This window comes from Panulirus ornatus, chromosome 16 (assembly GCF_036320965.1).
Source record: "Panulirus ornatus isolate Po-2019 chromosome 16, ASM3632096v1, whole genome shotgun sequence".
In the NCBI taxonomy this organism is placed as follows: Eukaryota; Metazoa; Arthropoda; class Malacostraca; order Decapoda; family Palinuridae; genus Panulirus; species Panulirus ornatus.
Genome location: NC_092239.1, coordinates 10,170,880 through 10,188,636, shown reverse-complemented (window position 1 = coordinate 10,188,636; position 17,757 = coordinate 10,170,880). Strand labels below are relative to the sequence as shown.

The window sequence follows — 17,757 nt, the reverse complement described above, 5'->3', positions numbered from 1 at the left end:
TTGCTTTGCAAATTAGAATATCAGGAATCTATATTTGTTCATAATGATAATAATAATAATCATGATAATAATAATTATCCTAGAACTCCCTCACTAAAAGGATCTTGGTGTTGCCCCAGTAACCTGTGTGTGTGTGTGTGTGTGTGTGTGTGCACGCGTTACCGGACTCTGCTCGCAAAATGTTACACCATTGGCGAGTCTCGGTGAGGGTGATTTTGGTCCAAGAGAATCCTTCATTTCTCTGCTTCTGTATGGAGTGCAGTTATAGGATCCTCGGGAAAGAAGTCCTCGGATTATATAATTGAAAATTCTTGTAATCATTGCAGCATAAGCTGTTCTTTGGGAGCTCCTGTAGCTTCGAAGCTGCGCCCCCAGCAGGAGCAGGGAATGATGGACATACTTTGGAGCGAGGAGTTCATCGACGAAACTGTACTCTTCCTCGTCCATCAACTATGATGTAACCTTACCGAAGGTGACGTTTTTAACTTCAAGTGTACTTAACTATCTGTCCAGTAACGCAGGTGTTACCGGACTCCGCCTCCTGTAGGTTACACAGCGAGTGAAGAGTCGTCACCCATGGCGAGGCTGTTATGACTAGGATCACAGGAGTACAGTCTCATCAAAGAACTTCTCACTCTAAAGGGAGTCCATCGTTCTCCCGGTACTGGAAGCTGGGCAGTTTTGGAGCAGCAGGATCTCCTGGAAAAGTTGCTCTGTAGTTCAACTCGAGGACGCTTTCAAGGAAGACGTGCTAGATTGTGTGTTTACCAAATGGCGTCCTAACTACGTCTCTTCGTTTTTTATCAACTCACTGTTATATTTCTTTCTTGTATCTCCCCCGATGATGTGATTATGAAACGAAAGTGCACTTGGGAACTTATCGTGTTTCATTTCGCCATGGACTCTCTCTCTCTCTCTCTCTCTCTCTCTCTCTCTCTCTCTCTCTATATATATATATATATATATATATATATATATATATATATATATATATATATATAAAATATATATGTTACTGTTAGTGCTCTTCGGTGGAAGATATTTCTATTGTTATTGTACTAGTAAATCTTTACGCTAGTCAAAGATCCAAAATTCTACACTCAGGAAACATTCGTGACTTAAAGCCACAAGTTCCTACCACGTCCCATAAGCCAGAAGGACAAAGCACACCACTGACGCCATTGATCGTGCTACCAGCATTCAGCTGTTGTTCGCTATATTTGCTAAACATATCGAGGTTTTAGCTTAATGATCACCACCTACCAGTCGGTACTGTACCAGTCATTACTGATTTACCCCCTCATAATTCACGCACTGAGCCGTATTACATGTTGTATAGCTAACTACTCTCTTACCCTAGGATCTCTTTCTGTGGGAGTCTCGCAGGTCAAAAAGTGTTGTATCGCTGTTGTGTTTCTCGCAGGTCAAGAAGTGTTGTATTGCTGTTGTATGTATCTCTGCGTGTGGAGAGTGCTGGACAGATGAGGAGTGACTATTTTGTATTTTCGGTAGAAGAATTCCTCCATCTTGAGCATGAGGTGTTCTGCGATATGCTACGTCTGCGTTCCTGATGTGGTGGAGAAGGATGGCGTCCGGAATACAGACGAGAAAGAGTGACTCGTACATGCCTGGTGAATGTGGTTCCAAGCGTGCTTATTTCTGGTGCAGTTTGAGTTGAAAATTAGATTAGGAAAGCCGTTGCCGACTGCTTGTCGATTCATCACCGTATGTAATAGCTTTACATCCACACCATATTTTTGTCATACCATCGGCATCTCCGTCAGTGTTACCAAACGCTCTCTCTAGATCCGTAAGTGCCACATACAGATCCCTCTATTTCTCTATAGAGTTTTTGTCGAACATATCGTCTCTGTGGTGCTTGACCGTGGATTGTGAATGGGGCTCTAGTGTCGATGCATCAAACATGACACCTAAAGGGTGGATGTGAACAAACGAATGTCCCATCTACGACTTTGCCTGGCACTACCTCGCTAACGCGAGTATCCGTGCACAAGGATGAAAAACAAAGTCCTTTTTTTTCTACTTGACTTTAGAGAGAGAGGCACTATACTTGCGTTCTGCTAGTCCTCACGCATCATATTTCGAGCCATCCGTACAATATAAGTCCTTATTAACCTACAAGTGGGCAGCGGGTGCACCCTCTTTCATGAGAATGTTGAATAGAGCCCCATCCAGTCCAGCTTCATGGCCATTTTACTTCTTATGCAACATTTCACAACCGCTTTCCTTTTCACTAAAAGATTCGTCGTGTCTCTGTCGTTGCGTTTACCCTGTCGTCCCAAACACTCCACATCTTCCATCCCGTCACCTAACACAGTGCTGTTCATACAGATGTTTCTATGTACCCTTTGGGCTGTCATCATCTACTCGGTACCTCTACATTTGTTTTCGTATAAAGATAGATACTCTTATATGAAAAAAAAACAGACGGCATTTGTAAGAATGTGAAGGAAATGAACAACAATTTGATACCGGTAAAATGTATTTTGATCCATAGTACTATACATAGGGGCTATACATATACTCACTAAAAAAATAAGGTGGTTAATTGTTTGGAAAAAAATAGATTTTATTTCCTTCTTGGAGTACAAAAAAGTTAATGACATATACAAAATATTAACTGGATATATGATATGTGCTTCTTTGATTAATTCTAGTCCGTCAGTCGTAGCATAAAAAGTACTCACGAACAAAAACCTTAATTGATCATAGGATAGACATAAAATGGCGGAACCTGATTTGAATGGGAATTTGACAACGTATTAAGAAAATGATTTTGATGTCGGGCATGAAATCACACTATTAGAATTGTTCTTTATTCAGAACAAAATATAGTTTCTGTGAGGTAGTGCCAGTCTCCTAATTGAACCTAGAAAATAATATCTTCTGCCTTTAAAAAGCAAACCTACATTATTTCAAGAATACAAAAGAATTCTTTGGAAATAATGTCCCTGTTTGCACGACGCCAGTTTCTTATCGTTTGGTCATATATCAGTTAAACAAAACAAGATAAAAACGGCTTCTCAGGATCGTTTGTGTTCGTTTGTTATGTTTTTGATTGCTGTTACAGCTGCAGAACCTCGTTCACGAGTTTGCTGTCGAAAATATCGACGATAGATGGTAGTTCTCACCCTCGACATCTCTGTAGGCAGTGCTGGATCTTACAGTAAATATGCAAAAAAAATTCACCTTCTTCTTTCAGCCTTAATTTCAATGTATCATTTTGCTGGATTCCATCTATTACGTATTTCAAGGCTGGTGACATTCAGAGGTGAATGAAGTAAGAGCCCAATGGTTCTATTTTTCCTCTCCTTGGATTTTTAGGAATTATGAACCCAGACTGACAGACATAGTTCTCAGATGACTCATGATCATTGCATTTTACTTGGACGTGTACTTCTTCAGGTTGGTTGGGCTTAGGCCTATCAACTTTCAGTTTCATTATGGCCGTCAACGTAAGCTACATCCACCAACCGAAAAAAAAATCTTTAACACCTTCCTCAGGTGTTAAAGATGATTCAAGGCCACATACACTCTCACTATGCATGTGGCCCATGTTTCTTCATAAACTTTTGCATTGTATAAAAGGTTTCCTGTCTGAAAAAAAGGAGATCTAGAAATGGAATATGTTGTTCAAATGGCATTATCTTGTTTGCTTCAATCAGATGGACACCACAATCTTTTAGATCTAAAATTACCCGATTTCATTTTTAGAATGTCAGATAATTGTACCAGAAGACAGACAGGAATCTTCGTCAGATACGCTTCTAAGTTTGAGGTCCTGACGATCATGCAAAAGTGTTACCACTTCGTGTCTAAACTTAGAAAGTCTGGAAAGAATTCTGCCCCTCGAAAGCCAGTGCATCTTAGTATGTAATGAAATTGATGTGTTCTGAGCCCATGTCTTAACGGTTTGAATAGCCTTCACTCTGTCTTACTCCCTTTGGTCAACGCGTGTACTGTAATAATCAACGAGTTTGGACATAATAACAAAGCAAGAGATACAGAATTCAAACTAGATTTTCCTTTTTATTTGATTGAAGATTTTAAATGCTGTGAGGACATTAGCAGAATTTCCAAGCTCTCGGCAGTTGAACTATTAATGAATATCCTCATTTCATATTAATCAATCAACCTCGAAAGTCATGTAGAGACTCTAGTATTTGGTCCCAGTCACAAAATGCTTAAATGCGTTATTCTTCTGTTTTTAGATGTTCCCTGGCTATCTATGATATCAGTTTCTTTAAGGACTCTTTATCGTGTTCAAACTTTGTTGTGTCTTAAGTTTGGGGCAAATGAAATGCAAACTTCGTTTTACAGATTCTGTCTGCAGTTTGCTTTAAGAATCACTTCACACACCTTCGATCCAAATTACAGAGAAGTCTTGATATGTACTGAAACGCATGAAACGTCGAAACGATCTGCCACTAGGCTTCGAAGTTTTGAACCCGTGACCAACGCTTGTTAGGCCGTCTGTTTCATGTGTTTCAGTACATGTAATGAAACATAGACAATGCATATGATGGGATTTCCTCGGTCATTATCAGGACTGTTGATCAGTATGATTTAAAGTTCTTGCAACTTACCAGTCAAAAGTGTCCTTTATACATACCGATCCCCAAGCTATATCAACTACTTAAAATCATAACCCAAGGAATGATAATGGACAGGAGAAAGTTAGATGTTCAATCTATATTCATCATGAGTATTTCAGATTACAAGTAAAACATTGTTGTTATCATCCTACTCAAAAGAAGATTCCTTATATGCTTCAGTATTTAGGTTATATACAACACAAATGTGGTAGGTACATAGAACAGTTTAATAGATACGTATAATAACCACTGATACAGCAGGTCACATTACGAGAATCTGTAACATGTGAATATGAATTGCAGAAAGTGAACATAGACACAAGCAGTTAATTTCTTTAACTTTTTCTTGATAACACCAGATTAAGGTTGATATAAACACGCATACATGAACGGCACCTCTGTACAGTCAAGTTAAAGGATACTTGTATTCATATAAGTTTATAAGTCACTCCACAACCCTGGAGAGGAACCTTGGTGAACAGTATTTTTGTCTCTCAATGCGGAGCCATACCATCAGTCAGTCCAGGTGTTGCGCGACATCGGCCCACGTCGAAGCAAGTTTCTGCTAGTACAATCATCGCTTTCACAGGGTTGTAGTGAGACAGCGGGAACATATGGGTTGGAAGATTCGCTGATAGTTGTATGCAGGTACATCAGAGCAGTAGTTGACGGAGAAAAAGCCGATGCAACTGTTGAATTCTGTAGATGCTTTCCCTATTATAAGTGAATGGGTAATGCAAAGAAACAAAGGAGTTCATGTTTTTAGGCTATTCATCTTTCTGTATCCCTGGTATTGTCTTTCTTATTCTGCTGGAGTTTAGTGAAGATGTAACACGAACTTTGCATATAACTTTACTTCAGAGGGATTTCAAAAAGGTCGCGTGTCTGGTATAAAAGACAGGATATCTCTCTGATTGCTACATTAACTTTTGACCTTGAAAGAACCGTCCAGGACACTAGTAGATGTGTCTTCAGAAGCCACAAGGAGAATTAGAAACACGTTTTTTCATTATAGCTGAACAGATACTTTACTTTCTACTCATGTATGTCTTTTACACTGTCATTTCAGTGACTCATAAATGCAAAACATCTCTAAACTATGAAGGTGGAAATTATGAGAGTGGAATGTGAAGGCAATGGGGCATCAGCACATGAGGAACACATGGAAGGGACATTAGGAAGGTGATGATCTGTGAAGGTGAAGCCAACGGTAAGATTTTATTGTGCCTGTGAGTGACCAAGTATGAACGTGAAGTTTAACTTGAACATGAAGATTTTGTTGTGGTTTTATATGTGAGGATGATGTATGACTGTTTCCTTATTCATTGTTAATATAGATAACATTGTGTCGAAGTTCAACTTCATTTTGTACATTTAGAAATGTTTGTAAGTGGACGATCATTGTTTCTGTAGTCAGATCCGTCATCTAAAAGTTTATGATGATGCGCAGAAGCAAGAGTCTGGTGTGAGGTGTGAGTGGAATACAGCAGCAGCAGTACAGTTGAAGTTACGTTTTATTCAACCGTGGTATTGGAAAAGATCATGAGGGTGAGTAGTAGCGACAGGATTTGGTGTTATATGTGAGGAGTAAGCATGCATGTGGGCAGTGGAGACGAGAGTAAAGTAAGAGGTGTGAAGGTAGAACATGGCTGAAAGCCTTAAAGACACGGGTGAAATATTGAGTGTGAGAATGGAACACGAACCTGTACTGCAGGGAAGGGATTGAAATGTGAGGTGCGAGAGTGAAACATGGAGGAGAGCTGTAGAGGCATTACTGAGACATGAAGGTAAATAGATCGTGGCAGTGAGGTGTATCGGTACTAGCAAGGACCTAGGTGTGAGGCTAATGAATGAAGCTGAAGTCTTGCTACGCTTATGGTAAGAGTCATGGAGGCACAGGATGGAGGTCAATGATAGCCGGAGCAGCGAAGTGTGTTAGGCATTATTAGGGAAGAACATGTAAGGGCTACGTGCATTAATGACATATCAGGTATGAAGGGGGAGATGTAGGAACACTAATGACGCAAGAGGTATATGGGTAGAAAGACGTTAGTCATAGACGAACTGTATTCACTTCACTGAGTCGTGAGGTGTGGGGTGTGAAGGTGGTGTAAAGGGGACAGCAGCAGCTCGCAGCAGAACACAGCAGTAGCCAGGGTGAAGCCGCAGAGAAGGATGACGAACACTGCCTGTGAGAACCAAAAATTTTGTCAGAAGGATCACTCATTTAGTGGAAAACAGAAAATCAAATAGTTGGAATACAAGCTGTTACGTACGCCCGATTCTTTGGTGCATTCGAGAGACCTACCCAAAGTGATACAACACATATGTAGTGAATATAGCACAGCTTGACACATCTGGCGAGTGTACCACATATAGATATGTGTAGTGAGCCAGATTATCTTGATATTTGTGCTGAGAGTAAGATAACTGAACACATGAGGCAATGAAATGAACTGGCGTGTGAGAAGGGGAGAACAGCTTCAGGTTAGACAACCAATGCCACTTACCCAGAGAGACGTTGATCGTTATCAAATAAAGCTAGAACTTGTCCACCTGTATGGCTGTGAGCTTATACAACCCTCGCCCTGGTTAGGTTTACCTACTTACCCATGGGTCAATCAGTAACCCCAGCTACTAAGAGGATATCCAACAGTCCTTGGGACGTCAGCCAGGAGCCTTGGTTTACGTTAGAGCCAGAGTGTAGCCTCCACTCACCCAGAGGTCAGCCATGGAGTAAGGTTCATGGCGCTTGATCTTCTTGGGCGTTGTGATGCAGTGGGTGACGTTAGGCATTTGGTCTAACTCCCACCGCTCGTAGATCCCAAATTCTCTTATCGCACGGATCCTGCAAATAACCAGGTCTTTAATATTCCACACCTTTAGCAACAGGATCTTGCCATTTCAGTGATGAATGTCTCCCTCCCTCAAGATAAGAACCCTCCTTTAATTAGGATATCATTGCCACCTACGAGGATTCCACAGTGACCAGATCATTAATGGAATACTTTCAGGACTAAGATTCTGCAAGGATTAGACAACATAAGTCGACATGATTTCGTACTTCCACATCAAAGTGATTGCACTGAAATTCGTCTGTAGCATTCACGTCATCGGAGCCATTTGTCAATTTGTCACAATGCTAGGATTGTGTGGCCGTCCGTTGGTGCAACACACACCCTGGTGTCTTTTCTTTATCAGCTCGGCGATACGTTGTGACATATGTATCGTGAGCGTGAGACCCTGCGTACGTATTTGTGATTCTTCTTAATGTTCCTGTCCGTTGTCTTTCCCAGATGTACTGTGTTTACGTGTGCTGTTATTTACGTTTTTTTTTTTTGTTTTGTTCGTGTCCATTTGTGTATGTTTGTGTCGGTCATCATGTATGTGTGTTTGTATGCATTTGATAGTGGTTGTGTCCCACTCGCTGTGTGTGTTTGTTGTATGCGTGAGTGGGTGTGTGACAAACAAATTTTAAGTAGATCAATTGAATGTTGTACTTTTTTTTTCGGTGTACCGACGAGGTTCCGACTGAGAGATGATGAGAAGGTATATTTGAAAGGGAAGGATATTACGTCTCTCTTGAATTCTAGACGGGTTAACCAGCCATCATTATTATTGATAAATGATAACTATCATAGATCGTAACCCAAGGAGGATACGCATCCCATGTTCTCCAAGGTGATACGTGTGTAAGGTGAGCAAGTATCAGCTTACCTGACGCCGAGCAGCTGGCGTAAGGGACTCCCTTTCTGCACGATCATACACTCGATGAGCCTCCAGAAGTTGACGGTGGACATGTAGAAACTGCAGCGGCCTGGGGGGAGAGAGGGCAAGACGCGGTGATGGTGGTCATGGCTGGTTTCAGCTTCACTTTTAGTGTAAGACGAGAGAATGTTATACTCTCTCTCTCTCTCTCTCTCTCTCTCTCTCTCTCTCTCTCTCTCTCTCTCTCTCTCTCTCTCTCTCTCTCTCTCTCCTATGTAGGTGTTAACTTTCTCCCTCCCATTCTCCGTCTTTGACCTCCTCACTCACTCTCCCCTTAAAACCCTCTCATTCATTCTACCGCGCCTTCTCATCTCCTCCCCCAGCGCACCCTTCCATACCTGTCCTGCTGAAGTGCTCAGAGTAGATCTTCCTGCAGACGACGTTCTCGATCAGCATGGCGTAATTACCGTCGGGGATGAGGGAATAGGCGGCGTCGTAAGTTTCGCTTGCCCTCAGGTACATCGCCCGGGCATCGGCAGCGCGCGCTAGCTCCGCATACACACCGTCCCTCACCGTCTGCCGGAGGAGGAGGAGGGTCATGTCATGCTCCGGCTGGCACACTTTTCCTCGCGAGGGAATGTTTTATCCGTTGTGCGAACGCCTATGGCTGGAATATTTGCATGCTATCCTCCATCTCACTCCTATATATATGTATTCCTACACTCCATCTTTTTTTTTCATAGTTATTGTTTCTACTTGCCCCATACCAACCCGGGAATCCAACCCTCTAGCTAGTCAAGCACTTCCCTACTGCCCAAGGTTTGTCTTACAAAAAAAAAATGAAATGAACAAAATGTATTCTCCCGTAGTGGTTGAACGGCAAGATGAGTGAAAAAAAGAACGATACAATATGGATGAAATTGATCTTCTCTGGATTATGTAGACTGAGTTGTTAACGGTGGAAATACTATACGAAGGACAAAAGAAGGACAATCCACAGCTTCGTTATACGAGAAGTGAAACTGTGAGGAGCAGCAGCTTGTGGCGTGTGTCAGGTCGAACTCTTAGGGACTGGGAGGACACACACACACACACACACACACACACACACACACACACACACACACACACACACACTTGCAGTTCACAAGAGCAGTGGCAGGAATAAAACATGTCGAGCGCACAGGTTCGAATCCCGGTTACGACAGTCGGTCCACAGTCAACCTAGCTGTTCATCCACCCTTAGGAGTTTGGTTGATGAAATGGGTACCTGGCTCAGGCTAGGGTATATGCATATCTGTGTATAGCATTAATGAGATAGTCATGATTAAAGCCTCAGCCTCCCGTGCCGTCTCAGCTAACATAAAAAAAAAGGAAGTAGGTATCCCATAGATGATGCAGACATGGCAGCGACATAGATGGCAGCGACATAGGAGATACCTGAAGGTGGTCGGTAAGGGCGGTGGAGCCTTCCATGAGCAGTGTGAGGCTGGGATCGTCAAGGACGTCCCTCAGTGAGTTGTACTTCACTGTCACCGTCTTCACCGCCAGCAAAGACGTCAGGGCACCGCTGTCGAACATGAGTGCTGTGTCAGGATCACTGTATATTACGGGATGTTAGGAAGTACAAGTTCGATTCACCATATTAGTCAGATGTATGGTGGGGGGCTGAAGTCATAAATATATCGGGGATAGATCATGGATATGTCTTTCCAAGGTTTAGGGGTATGTCAGGAAATAAGTATATGTCAGGAGAGAGACCAGAAATGTGTTGTAGCACATGGCAAGGGTATGTCAAGCTAGAAGTCGAGCTGTGAGAAGTAAGAAGCCAAAGACATCACGCCAGAAGGAAGGAGTATGTGAAGAAGAAGGTTCGAAGTATCTCTGCATAGTAAGTACTTACGTTGGTCAACAGTGTAGCAAGTAGGTTGTCAGGAGTGAAACACGATGCAATACTTGGAGTTAAGGATGTGCATGTGTGAAGGTCATGAGTTTGACCGTTCTAAAGTCAGGTCCATATTAGACCAAAGGTCATATGTCTGTCGGGGCAGAAGAGCTTATTTTATTCTTTCTTTCAGGGCAATGGAGAGAGTTGCGTCACGGCAGAGGTCAAAAACCTGAGCGTGAAAGGGTTTAAGAGTGTGTCAGGCGTGAACCAGGGTAGACGCTAGGTTCCTGTGAAGGTCAGCGGTGTGTTGGAGGAGAGGTCTGTGATGTGCCAGGGCAGAGAACAGAGACTTTGTAGACTGTGGCAAGTCGTGGCAAAGGTCATTGGTGTGTCAAGGGAGGGGTAATGTTGTGTCAACACTAGGGTTACTGATATGTTAGAGGTCATTTGTATCAGGCCATAGGTCAGTGGTGTGTTTGAGCAGAGGTTACTCATGCTTCAAAGCAGGTGCGTGTCAGGGCGGAATTCCAGTGCAGGAATCATTCTATAATAGATGCTTAAGGTTGTGTTATCCTGCAGTACTCTAATGTCACTTCCATTGTGACCAACAGGGAATGATTTATTTCCGACGACGATAAGATGAAAATTCTTGTATATTTCCATACACTTACGTATTCACCACTAAAAGCAATGGCCACCATTCTAATGGTCCTTCCCTCGTGACTTCAGTCTCCATTACCACTGCAGGTATCTCCGCACTCACCATTTCTCCCAATACAAACATCACACCAACCACCGCTACCGTCACAATTACCTCCACACTGGACCCCTAACTCTCACGTCATTACCATGATAAGAGTCGCCGGTACTATCACTGTCATTCACCAACCTAACCATTAATCATAAGCTTCATTATCCAGTCATCATCACAGATATCATAACCATTATCACAGCCATGTTCATCATCGAAGGCATTTCCGTTCATCTCAGCGCAGATCATCAACTTCGCCCTCTTCATCGTCAGGATCACATCAAACATCGCCACTGTACCAACGTCACCGTCCATCACTATTCGCCACTCTTACTATGAACGTACATCACCATCATCACCTGTAGCTGCGGACGACGACCAGTACGATGAACATCCAGGTGAAAAAGGCTAGGCGGAGTGTGTCGGAGGTCGGCACCCATGGCAGAGCTGAAGTAAGAAACTGACTGGAAGTGGTCGAACTCGACATATATCACTGCAACTATTACTGCATGTGGATGGAGGTACGGGACGGAGCGCCATGGCAGAGCCACATGCGAGAATACGATATATATACAACTACTTTAGTCTCTCTGCCTTGGATAAGAAAAGGATAATGGGCCATGAGTGATTGAAGCCCATGTATCAGACTCTATGCCTAAAAATTGTCGACTAAACTTTTTATGATGGTCATTATGAAACGACATTTTTGTTCTTCAGTATTGAAACATAGGAAATCAATTATATCATGTTATATATATGATCACAGTGGGACCCATGAAAGAAGTTTGCCCATCTCGAAAATTCAAAGATCAAGCCACTGACGATTAACAAGGTGAAATGCCTGGATCAGACAAGCCATCAAAGTACCCACACCTTTGTAAGACTTACCTTCCCATGCTTGAATGCCTAGTGTACAGGACGATAAATCCGCATGCAGCACGAGCGTGCCTAACATTAAACTTACACTGTGTGAAGGAGATGCTGTAGAAAGACCAGAAGTGACGAGTCACTGATTTTGGTCCCCCGAAACCCAAGATGCGCACGATCGCAGTACTGGTCACCAACATTGCCAGCAGCGCTAGCAGCAGCCCCACCCACACGTACCACCTGTGCCCACATCACCACCTGGTTAGTCTTCTTTTGTTGGACTCTTTGAAGTAAGGCGTACCGCTGCTTCAGGCCAAACAGGTTATACTAAGTGTGGGAAAGGGGCTTGAGGGAGAATTCCTCGCTCTTTGGCTGTGGTCAAGACTTTTCACCGACTCAAGATTATTAGCTTACATTAGGACTAGGCGTGAGGAGGTAGCTCTTGTTTAGAGGAACGGCAGGTGATACTGTGGTTACGTATTGATGTGTTTCTCTCTAACTGGTAAAAGCAAATAGATCACACTTCAGGATTTAGGGGAGACTGGCGTCAGCTGAGGCTGGCAAAAGAGAAAGTGACATCAGGGCTTGGTGACATGTCTGGGCGAACGCTTTATAGCAACTGATAAGATGGTATACCGGGATTGTGTTAGGGTATCAAACATGGATGATAGGAAAGGTGCATGACAGCTGGACTGAGGTAAGTTATGCTAGGACTGAGAAATGTTTTATTAGTTCCTTCGTTACACATGGAATGGTAGGGTGCTCATAAGAGCTCAGATGAATGGGTCTCTTTTACTCTTTGGGATGGCATATCGCACGGGGCATTTAGGAGGGTAGGTCATATCAGAGGTCAGGAGAACTGAGTTGCTCAAGGGTGGGAAAAAAAAGGGTAGGTGATATTAAAGCTAAAAGTGTAGGAAGTGCAAACGATGTTTTTTGAAACAGCAGGTAAATCTAAATCTAAAGAAAGACAGAAAACCTTGATGGCTGAAGGAAGGTAGGCGATACAAATGGATGGGGAAAAGGGCAAGTAATTTCATAGCTAGGAAGGTGCAGATCACATAGGGGCTGGGGGAGAGGTCGTGTTAGAGACTAGAGAAGACGAGTCTTAAAAGACATCAGGGCTACTACGGCTGTAATAGGGAAGGTCACTGTAGGAACAAGGAAGGAAAGTACACACTAAAGCTAGAGGGATGGCAGGTCAGAGTACTCACGAGAATGGCGCCAGAAATCCCATAGGATTGGGTTCGGGTAAAGGACGGGTCACCAGGACGTGGAGCATCTCCATGAAGACCGGAGTAGTGAAATCAACCACCCTGCTCCTCGAGTAGGACATCCCAAATGGTCCCAGCCCCAGGTCTGCCTCCTGGACACGAACACGCAGCTCACATTAAAACACCGAGAGAGCTTGATGTACCAAAAATATAGTTCACACCTACAGTTAAAGCTTATGGCAGGTGAGGCTCACATATGAGTGGAAGTAAACTGTGAATCGAGTCACCTTCCTAAGCACAGTGCCAATCATGCCGTTCCACGACCCGTTTGGCCATGGTGCGCCCCAGTACCCGTCCTTCTGCACCGCGCTGTACCTGTGAGATGAACCATTTTAAAGAACACACTTGATCTGCTGCGTGAGTAGCCTGCAACACACTACAATCCTGCTATAGGCTGTACCTGAATCACAAGAACATTTTGTACCTGCAACGTCGCATTCTACATATAGTATAAGTATATTGCATCACACGTCAGTATTTGTACCAGTATTTCTGTCATGATGAACCACCACAGGAGAGGATGATCGTAGGGATGATTGACCCTCTGAACTGTTGCACAAGTGATTTGTCTTTACTTTGGAAAGTGATGAATGTTAATGTTAAGTGATGAAATACAAAGCAGTTAGCGTAACCACAGCTAATGATGGCCAAACTTCTGTAACACTTGCCTGAAGGGACGAGTGTAGCATAGCCCTCAACACCGCAGAACCCTTTAGGACTTACGTGAAATTGACTGAGGAAGCGAGGGTGTCTAGCAGTTGACCCATGGGGCCAGTGACCTTCACCGACCCGTCAGCGGCCTTGTTCACGTAGACGTGGGGTGGCCAAGGCTCTGCCGCCACCAGGAGGTGTGGAGCCCGTGGGAACCTGTCAGAACAGAACCATTACTGACACACACACACACACACAAAAAAAAAGGGGGGGGGGGTGTCACTGGTCGTCTTTTCTATTCCCACATCGTCATTACATCTTCACGGATCAGATCAGTGGCCATGATCATTACATCTTCAATATTTCCTCGACACAATTGGCCTTATCCTTAACTGGTGGGGTCAAATATCATCTTTACTACACCATCGACGCCATCAGCCTTCGACCTCTTTTCCATTTCGTCCGATATGACCCTTTTCAGGGGGATTGTCTCGCCCCGTGCTATGTAGGTCAGATATATTGCGTGGTCACACTGTTAGTGAAAAGAAAAACAAATGTCTCCTTACTTGGGAGGGAGACGTAACGATACAGACAAGATATGTGAGTCTAAGATACAAGTTAACATACATACAGACAGGTTGGGCACCTGAACATACTTGAAACGCATGAGGCTTCCGCTCTTTATGGCAGCGAATGCATCGCTCTGCCACCCACTGAGGTTTCCGACTTGCCCCTCACCAGTCACATCTGTAACGAAGAAAACCGCTGCACGAATATGAAAGCATAAAATGTCAAAACTATAACATTGCCAAGTTACCCTGGTTGACTGGACGGATCAGATGGATGGATGGCATCCTAAAGAACTGTAAACTTGCTAGACTAACGACTGGAAAAAAAAAAAAAAAGAGTAAGACATCACTTCAAGATGAACGGTACAACTGGACTTCTGTGTAGGTAAACAAGATAAGATAGTGAAGAAGAATTATAGGAGCAAATATGATAGTATCACCAGACACCTGTGAAGCAGGCTGTGAATGCAGAGGGTGAGGATAATATACCATTTGTGTGGGAGGTGGGGACGTTATCTTCGAGGCTGTGGAGCCCATTAGAGAGAGGTGACTATACCATTACTAGTAACCGAATATCCTTCGTCTCACGTCCATGAGCATAGGTGTCTAGAATGGTCGTTTCCCATCAGGCTCACATTATCCAGTGGATGACACCTTCACCGAAGTTACTGTCAAACGTGGAGGTATGTGAACACGAATATAGTGCAATACATACTTGCGTGTGTGCATCGTCATGTGAGTTTATGTGTGTGCGGTGATGGTGGCGGTGAGGAGAGGGGGAAGGTGGGGGAGGTTCGAAGAACATAAGGAATGGGCAAAACAAATGATATAAATCTTGCTATGCAATTAGAGTTTAGAGACAAATACATAGTATGTTGGTGAAGGCTAAGGGCGAGAGGTTCAGGAGGGGATCTAGTGAAAGAGCATTAGCCATCGGATGTACAAAACCTCTTCCGAAAAGTAGTCATTTTTTTTTTTTTCTCTCTGTCACTTTCTTCACTCACCTGGTGTATTTCCTGCCGCTACAATGACCAGTGCTGACGTCAAAGTTGCCTCCAGCAGTAACATCTCGACCGTAACACCAAGCGAGCCGGTGACGATAAGCATATGGCTGTAACCGTACACGTGACATGCTCAGATATTTGCATTTTCAGATATTCATGATAGAATACATCAAATTATGATCATCTCCTGAGAGCATTATGACAACCACGAATGGTGAATGAGTTTTAATATTCGCACGGAAAATAGTTGCTGAGATATCTGTGTTACATTTACCAAAGTTGGTGTGCATTTGTTAGGTCCCCTAATATTTTCTGTATCATATGTAAGCAAGGTAATTGGGAATAAACATTACTGCATGTTGAACCACACGCAAATATTCAGCAAAAGTTAGCGTAAAGCTTAACAGTTTGAAAACTTGAGCTGGTTTACCATAGAAGCTTGGTTACAGTGATCACAGTTGAGAAGGCAGGACATAAGAGACGAGTGGAGCTTCTCATGCGTTCTCAAAGCCCACAGTCAAAAATGACGAGAATAAACTTTTTTCTTTTTACGATAGGGTCGATGGAGACAGACACTCTCTTCAGAACGAGAACCTCTGGTATTGCGTCCATTGCTTGAGGAGGTTTCGGTTTATAGTACCGACAGGAATGCACCGAGAGGCAACTACTGCGCGGGGGGGAGAAAAGCTTTGAGGTGATTGGCCCGGAGTATGCAGCTTGTATGCAGTTTCGAGACCGGTTGATCAACGCTGCCGAGAGCCATCGTGGTTGGCTGACGGATGCTTGAGAGCTCGGAGTCTAATTCTTAGAATTTATGCGAGCGTTGAGGTACCTGTATCTTTAACCAAACTTCTTGAAATGATGAGAGAGGCTCTCCTCACACACACACACACACACACACACACACACACACACACACACATACTCGGGGCACGGGTCTTTTTAGTACACTGGTTAACGTTACTGACCATGAGTCAGCACTGGGCTGCACGGGGTTGGTGCCTACATGAGTTCGAATATCTTGCTGCCAAGCCATTTACAGTGACTGTACACATCCACGTCCCAACCGGTACAAGTCTGTCCTCCCGTCATCTAACACATTCATCAGTCCTTAAGAATACTCGCTCCATCTCTATACCTCTCCCTTGCTTGTAAACCCGTGGTTTTTCGTTCTCTCGGAACATCCTGAGTCTGGAGTATGGAACTTGATCTCTGGTGCCTCCGTGTTCTCTTGTTCTCACACTATTCATCTCCGTCCATAACAATTTCCTAATTCCTCTAAAGTGCCGATACTCTATCTCCCTAACTCCCATTTGCCTTCTTTTTCAGCCCCCCGTACCTCCCTCGTTGCACCCCGCCGCTTCCTCAAGTACATATGCCAATCGCATCCCTTCCCTGCAGGTGCCACTCTTTCATCCTACTACTCACTTCCATCTCCCAAACGCCCACACCCCACTTCCCGCATACCTCACTTCATCCGCACGTGTGATCGCTACTTATAAAAATACCTTCCATTCCTCACCCACTTCCCTGAGTTTCGTTTAGTCTGCCCTTATCCCATTCCTCTTCCAGTCTCTCTAAGCGCGTCCGTTCACCGTTTTCTTTTCCTGTCTCACTCGCTCTCGCCACCTTCCCCCCACCATAGATAAGCACACTGAAGAAGTGATCACGTATCACAGCAGCGGACTCTGAAGTGTGAAACACGGGCATTTTTTTTTTTTTTTATTATTTCTACCTTAGGGTTGGTAGTTAGTTATGGAGTGGCATGGGTATGGGAGGTCTAGTGTTACTGTAAAGAACTAAGTGCCTGCATGCGATGGAGTACGATTTTATTGGGAGAATCTTTTCTTCGTTCTGTAGGTGTTAAGTGGTTGTTATTGTTGCCATGCAGCCAGAGATTGTTCTAAGCGTTTCATCTTGTCTACTGTGCAGCTTTTGAACACTGGCTTCCTGAGATGGTGAAAGACCAGGCTGGTGAGGCGAAGCTTTACAATGGAGCGGATGAATTGTTTGTAGACGATACCAAGAGATCTTTTTTTCTTGTCCAAATCTGGTGTCAGTCAGTGTTTGAAGGGCATTTAGTTTGTGTGTTGCTTTCATGTTCATGTCTTTATTTTTTTTTTTTTTATGTGTAGAAGTGAAATTGCTCGTATATGATATCGAGAATGGTTGGTTTGTTCAATGGGAGGGTGTGTCCATTCACTGGTAGATGTGAGTTGGATTCATGGCGACCTGGGGTTATAAGAGTGGCTGAAGACTTCTTTGGAGATGCATACATTCTTTTCTGGATGAGCCATTGTTCCTGTTGTGTAATGTACTTCTTTGTGTTTTCGTTGCTACTGGGGTGTTAGGGGTGTTGTGAAGTGATTGCAATCTCGTCTGCGTATGAGAGAACTTTCATGTTGTGTTTGGCCTGTGGTACTGGAAAG

The 17,757-nt window shown here is 43.6% G+C and overlaps 2 protein-coding genes across 2 annotated transcripts in view; one reads left to right on the top strand and one right to left on the bottom strand.

Moving 5' to 3' along the window:
- The window catches only part of LOC139753974 (ionotropic receptor 21a-like), a 289,988-nt gene that overhangs the window by 146,716 nt on the left and 125,515 nt on the right, over window positions 1-17,757 (top strand). The gene's annotated exons all lie outside the window — the stretch shown is intronic.
- On the bottom strand, window positions 6,610-16,364 carry LOC139753897 (probable glutamate receptor). The gene is made up of 13 exons (XM_071670853.1): window positions 16,297-16,364; window positions 15,329-15,435; window positions 14,412-14,520; window positions 13,828-13,971; window positions 13,332-13,419; window positions 13,045-13,196; window positions 11,928-12,070; window positions 11,323-11,410; window positions 9,765-9,894; window positions 8,723-8,900; window positions 8,334-8,433; window positions 7,335-7,464; window positions 6,610-6,805 (listed from the first exon to the last, which is right to left on the bottom strand). The coding sequence occupies exons 1-13, from the start codon at window positions 16,362-16,364 to the stop codon at window positions 6,692-6,694; spliced, it is 1,551 nt and encodes a 516-aa protein (XP_071526954.1). The 3' UTR covers window positions 6,610-6,691.